We start from the raw sequence: 10,000 nt of genomic DNA, 5'->3' as shown, positions 1-10,000 counted from the left end.
AGTGAGTAAATAGGGCTGGAACTACTTAAGGTATTGCTTTTATGAAAGCCAGTGAATCAGGTAAAACAGCACTTTGCATTATTTCATTAGGCTCTGGTTTAGGAATCTCTAGTTTCTAAATCTCCAAATAACACTGCAGCATTTAAAAAAAAAAAAGTCAGTAAAAACCGTAATTTTGTAAAATATTATTACAATTTAAAATAGCTAGTTTTTTTAAATGTAATTTATTCCTGTGATGCAAAGCTGAATTTTCTGCATCATTACTTCAGTGTCACATGATTAGAAATCATTCTAATATGTTGATTGGCTGCTTAATTATTATCAATTACTATTGGTGCTCAATTATTAATAATAGTTCTAATTATTATCAATGTATTTTTCTGCTTGTGGAATTCTTTTCAGGATTCTTTGATGAATAGAAAGTTCAAAAGAACAGCATTTATTTTAAATAGAAATCTTTTGTAACATATACTGCTCAATGTAATGCATAGTTGCTGAATAAAAGTGTAAATTTCTTACTCCAAACTTTTGAATGGTAGTGTATCGCATTTTATACAAAAATATTAAGCACTGTTTATAATAATAAGAAATGTTTCTTGAGCAGCAAATCATCATATTATACTGATTTCTGAAGGATCATGTGACACTGAAGACTGGAGTAATGATGCAGAAAATGCAGCTTTGATCCCAGAAATAAATTACATTTGACAATATACTACAATAGAAAACAGTTATTTTAAATTGTAATAATATTTCACAATATTCCTGTTTTTACTGTATTTTTTTAATCAAATATATGCAGCCTTGGTGAGCAGTAGAGACTTCTTTCAAAAACAGTAGTAATTACTCCAAATGTTTGACCGGCAAATGTAAATAGTTCTCTTGTTTTTTTTTTCTTTTTTAACCATCCAGAGTACCGGATGCATTCTCCAGCAGGTGGGGTTTCTCAGAGGGCATGGACGCCTCACTACACCCCCCCACACAACCCCCCCCATCACCAGCAGCACCAGCAGCAGCAGCAGCCCGCGCCACAGACCCACACGCACCCGCACCCTCCACCAGACTACCAGCACAACGTCTACATCCCCGGGACACCCTCCGGCTTCTGCACCCTGAGGCCCGTCCACCGCAGCGAACTCGACCTCCACAACTCATTCTCCACCTTCGGCAAGAAACGCAGGTTCATCTCTCCCAGCAGCTATGACCCGTGTGACGACACGGGGGCGGATGTCATCAACAATGACTTATACAACGAATAAAACAAGACAAAAAGACAAAAAGAGTGACTTATTATTACCAAAGCATAGCACTCATCATGTAGTCTCAGCCTCAGATGGCTCGCTCAAGGACCGCCACAGTCCACTCAGTGACTGTCTGATGCAAATTGCACATGCAATGCAACTTCCATCCATCGGGGTGTACAGGTTTGTATTAGCCGACCTGGAAAAAAAAATGTTTTTAAATGATACAGGGTGGATATTACGATCACTGGATTTGCCATTCCACATCTTTGAAAACCGTTTAGAGTTATTCAGAAGTGGAACTGTATAATTCACTATGTTTTCTGTCTGTGAAAGTATGTTTAGCAGGAAAGAAATTCTTATCAAAGTTTTAAAAAAAACGATCTCCTAGTTTCTTCTGGTTTCCATTTGCAGAGATGTATAGTGAAACAGTGCTACCCACATTTTCAGTGGCGTTGGTTCCAGCGTATTTATCCCATGCAAGATCTTAAAGAATAATCTTTGTTAAAGAGTAAGAAGCCATGAACCAAACCAACCAGATACAAGGTGAATCACAACATTACAAACTTTGATTTGAAGGGAAAGAACTACAATCCCTTGAAGCATTATGGATGCCATAATTGAATGAAATGATTTGAATAGTAAAAAATGTGCAGAATGTGCATAAACATTTATAGTAGTTGAGTGCATAGGGAGATTGACTTTGTAATGCAATTTGCTATGCTTAAAGGGACACTCCACCGTTTTTCGAAATAGGGCTTATTCACCTTTCCTACATGTAGATAGGTGGGCAAACACATTTTTGTCTCAGTGCATGCATTGTTTTAGTTTGGCAGCGCCGCCGCTAGCTTAGCTTAGCATAATGAATGGAATCCTTTGTTGCCAGCTAGCAAGCATGTCGTGAGTAAAAGTGATAAAAAAACAAACAAAAAAACCCTAATTACTTCTTGTGGCCTGCGTATTCACAACGAGTACAAATAGCAATGCAGATTAAGACTAGGCGATTTCCTTGGCAGATATTATTTGGGACTATATGAGGGGGAAGCACAGGCGAAGCACTGCTACTTGGGCACAGAGATATCATGAAACACCTGAAATCCGTTAACATACCGGCGTGAATAGAAGCTGGATATTTTTCCTACTGTAGACATAGTGAATGGAGATGAACATGGCAGATTTTGTGAGAGACGAATAGGGTCACTTCTCAGACAGTCAAGATCCAGAACCATACATCTATGAACCAGAGTTTTCAGAAGAGGAGCTGCCAGCTTTGAAAATAGAACGACAGGAGGAGGAGGTTGGGAACGCTCGACAGCTAGAAGACGTGAGGATGAGAGCCAACATGAACTGTTGGTGTTAGTGTATGTCCTTTGCTCATTCTCACAACCTTTTGCTATGCAGACAATTACCATGTTTGCTGTAACTGTAGCTGTAACTTCTCAAACACAACACAATACAAAAGCGAAGATACTCGGTGCAGGTCACGCCGGTATGTTGACGAAAGTTGGGGGATTTCAGGTGTTGCGTGATATCTCTGCATCCAAGTAGCAGAGCTTCGCCTGTGATTCCCCCCAATATAGTCCCAAGTCAATATCTGCCTAGAAAATCACCTAGTCTTAATCTGCATTGCTATTTGTACTCGTTGTGAATACGCAGGACACAAGAAATTAATTAATTTTGATCACTTTTACTCACGACATGCTAGCTGTCAACAAAGGATTCAATTCATTATGCTAAGCTAAGCTAGCGGTGGCGCTGCCAAACTAAAACAATGCATGCACTGAGACAAAAATGTGTTTGCCCACCTATCTAAATGTAGGGGAGACGGTGAATAAGCCCTATTTCATAAAACGGTGGAGTGTTCCTTTAATGGGAGTTGGCAGTTATTTTTCTGTGATGTTGGCCAGTTTCTTCCTGTCTAAGACAGACTACTTACTAGGCAGGGAACCAAATATCTATGATGTCAGAGTGACGCAATGATGGTTCTGTGTGTCACCTCTGTACTCACATTCACTTTAAGGTGCACTTTTCACTCACATTGTGTGTGTTAGTGGTACATCATAGCTGGACAGGGCATATGTCCTGTCATATGGGTCCATTTTACTTGACTACAGAGGCTCTGTTCCTCAGGATAGGATAGTGACAATAAACAGATATTTAAAGGAACTTGAATATGACTGTACATCTCACAGAGAGACGAGCAGCAGGCTCTTATAATCCCACTGAAGCTAAGAAACTTGCTTGTCCTGTAATATGAGGGACAGTATAAAACTTAATCTGTTGTTATTAGTATTATTACTTTTAATTGCATATGCTTGGTAAGCTCAGTCACACCAGGCCTAGAGGTCAAAGGTCATTACCTTTGAGAGGCCTGGACTGAGATATAATACGAGATTGAATATCATTATTATTTTTATATTTTCCTATTGTTATTACTTTGACAATCATTTCAGCCAAAATGTGATTATTACACAGCTTTTGCACATGGCATGAGTGTATAAATCAACACAGTGGTTATGATGAGGCTGAAGTGTGGGCCAGGAGAAAGTGAATGCTCACCAAATGAAATTGATCAATTCAATGTGATTACTCGCGTAAGAATGACTGGATCTGTATTTAGACACACATTATTGCCTCATACAAGAGAACAGTGTGTGAAAGTCCATTCATTCCAAATATGTACATAAAAATATGAGAATTAAATATTTTTTTCTGAAATCAATCTGCTGTGTTGTAATTCATATTTTATAAGAAATATATATGACTACGGTATGTTGGAAATGGAACACTACTAACTGTTAGCTAAGTAAATATTGCACACTATACACTATATACTGCTTACTACTCATACAATAGTGAGACAGAATGCAATATGTATCAAATGTTTCAAAAGGTAAGACTGTCACATGACCATATCACTTTGCATGGGAGTGGCATCCAGTTTCATATTAGAAATGCGTTATTTCACATTTTTAATCCAGTTTTAAAGCCTGTTAACATACAGTAGATGATAAAGAGGACCTATTATGCAAAATGGACGTCACATTGCACAGGCCCCGCACACGACTTTAGTCAAAAAATTTACTCAAATCAATGAACAGCATTAATAAAGCCCCAGTCTTTTAGATCATTAACTTAAAAAAGTTGTTTTAGGGTTTAGTTAACCTTTAAACAGCAGCATTCAAGTAATTCCCTTTTAAAAAACACAAATTACATTACTACTACATATATTTTTTTAGTGTTCAGTTTATGTTCTAAACATTAATGAGGAATATATTTATTTTATGTTCAGCCTTTTTTAAATGTTATGGGTAAAGAAATGTATGTGGTTAACATTAATTTAAAAATGTGCTTTAAAAAAGTGCTAACATGGCTATCTTATGTTTTTGAAGAATCAAATGTGCTTCCAAATTCACATTTGATGTGTAGACCATGTGTTTATTTTGTAGAACAAAACATGAAAGTAATGTTTATCACAAACCTAAAAAAAACCCTACAGTAAATTCCAGAGGGAACCCAGTTAGTTCAAAAATGCCAAATCTCTTCCAGATTTTATGGCTACAAACCGAACAGCCCTATTGTTTTAATTAATTCCCGACACTTATCTTTACATAGCCTAGTTGCATGAAAAGACATTTCTCAGCAGAAAGAAGGAAAAAATGACCCAGGCGAGGCAACTCTCTCATGCACTGCGTAAACACAGCAAATGCTAACATATTCTAATAAGCTTTCTTATATTCTCTTTTTCCTCCCACAGAGAATAGACTTGGTTCATTAACTGAACAAACACAAAACTCCATCGTCTAAATATCATTTTAATTAAAGACGGGGAAACAGACGGGCCACCGGGGGAATGTGGCTCCCTCTGAAAATGCCACACCTGGACGCAATCTCTCCCGCGCCCTTTCAATTTTAGTTTCCCGGGGAAATGAGTTCAGAATGTCAATAGATGAGTATCGCCCAGTTGAGAGGGGTAATTAGGTTTGCCGTGTGTCCTTTCAGATTACAAACGTTAATGAAGAAACGGTCTCTATGGCGCTAACACACTTCTCTAAATCGAAGTTCATCTCTCTGAGGGCCCGTGAACCGGAGGTGAGGAGATGAGCAATTTAGACATGTCCCTCTCTAGACTACAGACCAGGAATTAGAGGAGCTCAGCTTTACAGCACTGTCACATTCAAACAATGACATCCTTTTGAGAAGTAGGAAATATCTAGGGAGAGAAAACTTAAAAACTTTGCTCATGAATATTAATTAGGTGATTGGACAGTCACCAAGTAGTCCGTGCTGATTGGTTAAAAGGCAGACTTGTATATTTTGTTATTCTTATACGTGTAATTTAACATAAAATTCAAGTGTGGGATTTTCTTACATGTTGGAGCTGAAGCCGGGCATGTAATTAAATCTAGAATGTTTAAAGATCTATTTGAATTAGTCAACACTAATTTCACATATTTTTTAAATGCAATGACCTAGAGTCATGTCTGCTTTATTGTACAAAACTATATAGATTAAGTGGTAATATTTATTATATGTGCCTGAGATTCACCCTTCACCTTTGACTTCAAGCATAAGTACATCTACATTTTGACCTTGTCCTTGTCCTGGACAGAATAATTTGTGTGTTCTCTCTCTCTCTCTCTCTCTCTCTCTCTCTCTCTCTCTCTCTCTCTCTCTCTCTCTCTCTCTCTCTCTCTCTCTCTCTCTCTCTCTCTCTCTCTCTCTCTCTCTCTCTCTCTCTCTCTGCGTGCGTTTGCGTGTGTGTGTGTGTGTGTGTGTGTGTGTGTGTGCGTGCGCGCGCGCGTGTGTGTATGGCCTGGTTAACCCTACACTATGGTTACAAAATGTCCCCTCAAAGATGGAAATATCCAAAAATCAATGTCCTTGTGGCGACTTTTTTGGTCCCCATGAGGATATCCGATTTTAAATCATACTAAGTGATGTTTTTGACAATGTAAAACTGCAGAAGGTTTTGTGTGATGGTTTAGGGGTAGGGTTAGTGTAAAGGGAGAGAATATACAGTTTGTAGGCTACAGTATAAAAATCATTATGTCTATAAAGAATTCTCAAAAAACACTAAAACACAATGTGTGTGTGTGTGAGAGAGAGAGAGAGAGAGAGAGAGAGAGAGAGAGAGAGAGAGAGAGAGAGAGAGAGAGAGAGAGAGAGAGAGAGAGAGAGAGAGAGAGAGAGAGAGAGAGAGAGAGAGAGAGCAACCTGATCTCACAGAATTCCGTGAAATGAACACGGACCCTTAGAGAGAGAATGTGTTATTTTTGAATAGCCACATTTTCACCAGTAGTCTTGGACTTTTAATTTTATTTATTGTTACTTTAAACTTCATTTTCAAGAAACATTATTTAAACAGAAAATAATTATGACATGATATGAATGTGCAGCTGAGAAGTGAGAGATCAGTCTCATAAAACACCAGTAGAGGTCGCCTGCATCACATGCCATCAAGCACAAGGAGCAAAACAGTTTGGCGAAATACATACATTTTTTAATCAACTTTCATGTCACATTATGTGAAATATATCATTTATATGCATAAGTTAACAGAAATATCATAATGATTCATACCTAAGAATTATTTTTAAAAATGTTATATCCCCGATCACGTTTTCTCAACTTCTCTTTGAAATAAAGGTTACATACTGTATATATATTTCTAAATTAGCATTTTGAGTATTAGCATATACATTCACTTATTCTCTTTGACATAAAAATACATATACATGTCTCTCAAATTCCAGTCCACCATACTACTTGCTGTTTAAAGTCTTCAGCATGCCCTAAATCACATGGCTTGCTAGAAGAGATATAATTTTCGTGGAGAGTAAGAAAAAAGGTAGTAGTCATAAACTTTTCTCTCCTTCCCTCATTTTAAGAAGACTTAAAAATAAATAGTGTAAAACATAACACTCTATTACTCCATTGAAAATATTAGACTATTCTTGAGTTTGACCAGTGAGTTTTCTGATGGACAATTTTTTTCTCTCTGATAAGACTAATATAAAGAGAACATTTTCTCAATAAACCTGCTCAGTCCAAAATCCATCAAACAAAAGACCAAGATGCAATATTGTAAAGATTACAGTTGCTTGAATATGTTAAATAAAATCAACTAACAAACTCAAACCTTGTGCTTTAGTCTTGAGAATGTTTAGACAGAGATTAACAAAACATTTATTTTAGAGTAGGCCTAAAGTGGACTAACTTTGAATTTAATTATTGACAAGTCACACTGACATTTTACTGCCATTAGATTTTATTATAATAATATTATTATTTACTGATTTAAGATAAAATGTGAAATTGACTATATGCAGACAAAAACTAAAGTGACAAAGAAAAAGGATTAAAAGCCTGTATTCATCTGACTGACTTATATTCATGAGAGAGAGAGAGAGAGAGAGAGACAGAGAGAGACAGAGAGAGAGAGAGAGAGAGAGGAGAGAGAGAGACAGAGAGAGACAGAGAGAGAGAGAGAGAGAGAGAGAGAGAGAGAGAGAGAGAGAGAGAGACAGAGGAGAGAGAGGAGAGAGAGAGAGAAGAGAGAGAGAGAGAGAGAGAGAGAGAGAGAGAGAGAGAGAGAGAGAGAGAGAGAGAGAGAGAGAGAGAGAGAGAGAAGAGAGAGAGAGAGAGAGAGACAGAGAGAGACAGAAGAGAGAGAGAGAGAGAGAGAGACAGAGAGGAGAGAGAGAGAGATAGAGAGAGAGAGAGAAGAGAGAGAGAGAGAGAAGAGAGAGAGAGAGAGAGAGAGAGAGAGAGAGAGAGATAGAGGAGAGAGAGAGAGACAGAGAGAGAGAGAGAGAGAGAGAGAGAGAGAGAGTTTTGAGTTTTCAACACACTTTATTTATATCATTATACACGTCAGCGAATGACCCAATCACATTATCCAAAAGACAAAAAGGAGATACAAAAAACAAGACTTATTGTAACATCATAGCAAAAATCAACATTTCTTCTTCAACTGTACAAATAGCTCCATTAAAACACCATTTGTGCAAAAAACTTTCTAAGTCATTCATCAGTTTATAGAACTTGAAATCAAACATAACCCTTGCTTTTACCATATTTTTAAAGACAATAACCACATGTTGTCCTTCTCTACCCTCTATTTTGTTTCTCCTGGTTATGTAAACAGCAAGTTTAGCTTGCCCAATTAAAAAATTCAACAATTGACTTTTTATTCTTTGCGCCACACTATATTTGGGACCAAGAATCCAAATCATAGATGAAAAAATCTCCCCAAAATTCATGAAAAGTACATCAAGCAAACAAAACATTTCATACAGTCTAGAACATTCTAAAAAACAATGAAAAATTGTCTCCCTCATTTTACAAAAAGGACAATCACTTGACACATTGGGATTAATTAAGCTCACAAAAGCATTTACAGCAACTGCGCCGTGTAAAACCCTCCACTGAATGTCACCTGTGCGTTTTTCAATTGGTGGTTTGTATAAGACTCTCCAAACAGGTTTATTTTCATCATCTTATTCCAAGTTTCTCTCTCCACACTGTATCACTACGTTCTTTTAAATGTGCTTTATTTTAAAACTTTTACAAGACATTTATACAAAACTTTACTCTGAACACCCTGCAAACTTAACCCTTCTAGCCCTCTCAGGTTCAGAAAAGGTCCAGACAGTCCTTTGAGATTGGGACTAAGAAAAATACTTGGAAAGGGATCTGTATTATTAGGAACCAGTTCCCATTATGAAATTCAATTAACAAATTATGTTCTTCTTTCTGTGAGTTTCTGCTTAAAAAAGTCCAGAATTTTTTCTACATACCGTACCGACCGCACACCTAGATATGCGGCCATGGACTGAACATTATTCAAACCAGAACCAGCAACATCCAACACATGATGCAGTTTTAATGTCTTAGTGGAAATTAAACAATGAAGCAGTCCAGTGTAACTTCACACGTAACATCAAACCGCGCTCCATGCACAAGAGGTTCCTCCAAAAGCCAGTACAACGAGGAAGTCGCATCCAACCTCCGTTTTTCAAATAAGTCCCAAACTTTAAAAAGTCCCTGATAAAAAGGAGTCAGTCCGTTGCACTGCAGCTTACTAGAGTCCATCAAAACAAGACAGAGTTCAATCCCAGTCCGCCAGCTTGATTGAAAATAGCATCAGCCACTTTTCTCCAGACAAGATCCTCAGGTCCTGTGAGGTACCTTTGAATAAACAGAAGTCGAAAAGCTGCCCCCCTGCTGGGCAAATGGATAAGTCCTTGTCCTCCTTCATCTCTGGGGTAGAAAAAGTATGCTCTGCGGTATCCAATGAAAAGTGCTCCAAAAAAAATCCACCATACTGGCTTGAATTTTACTCAGAAGTCCATTTGGAGGATCAATGCAGGCCAAACGATGCCACAAAAACTGAAGCCACCAGGTTATTAATTATTATCACCCTCCCTCTAAAAGACATTTTTGGCAAAAGCCATTTCCATTTTTCCAATCGCCCCTTTAATTTTTCTAAAACTCCTTCCCAATTTTTGCCTAACATTGAATCATTGCCAACATATACTCCTAAATATTTTAACCCATCTCTTTTCCAGTACAAATCACCTGGTAGTGTAGGAAGACCATGGGACCAGTTACCACTTATTATGGCTTCACTTTTGGACCAGTTAACTTTGGCAGAGGAAATTAGACCAAATTTGTCAAGAATGTCTTTAAGAAGATCAACATCATTTTGCCCTTTAACCAAAACAATAATATCATCTGCATATGCAGACAGCTTA

At 37.5% G+C, this 10,000-nt stretch overlaps 1 protein-coding gene across 1 annotated transcript in view; it reads left to right on the top strand.

Moving 5' to 3' along the window:
* LOC143756700 (protocadherin gamma-A6) overlaps positions 1 to 3,963 on the top strand; it is a 9,942-nt gene extending 5,979 nt beyond the window's left edge. The window contains exons 4-5 of the mRNA XM_077247336.1: positions 913 to 1,282; positions 3,101 to 3,963. Coding sequence (XP_077103451.1) covers positions 913 to 1,259 — 347 coding nt within the window. The 3' untranslated portion in view covers positions 1,260 to 1,282; positions 3,101 to 3,963. The remainder of the gene's footprint in view (positions 1 to 912; positions 1,283 to 3,100) is intronic.
* The last annotated feature ends 6,037 nt before the right edge of the window (positions 3,964 to 10,000 follow it).

Source organism: Siphateles boraxobius, unplaced genomic scaffold (genome assembly GCF_051911475.1).
Source record: "Siphateles boraxobius isolate OS27281-9 unplaced genomic scaffold, OSU_SipBor_1 3, whole genome shotgun sequence".
In the NCBI taxonomy this organism is placed as follows: Eukaryota; Metazoa; Chordata; class Actinopteri; order Cypriniformes; family Leuciscidae; genus Siphateles; species Siphateles boraxobius.
Note: the sequence above shows the minus strand (reverse complement) of the source record. Positions and strands in the feature narration are given on the sequence as shown.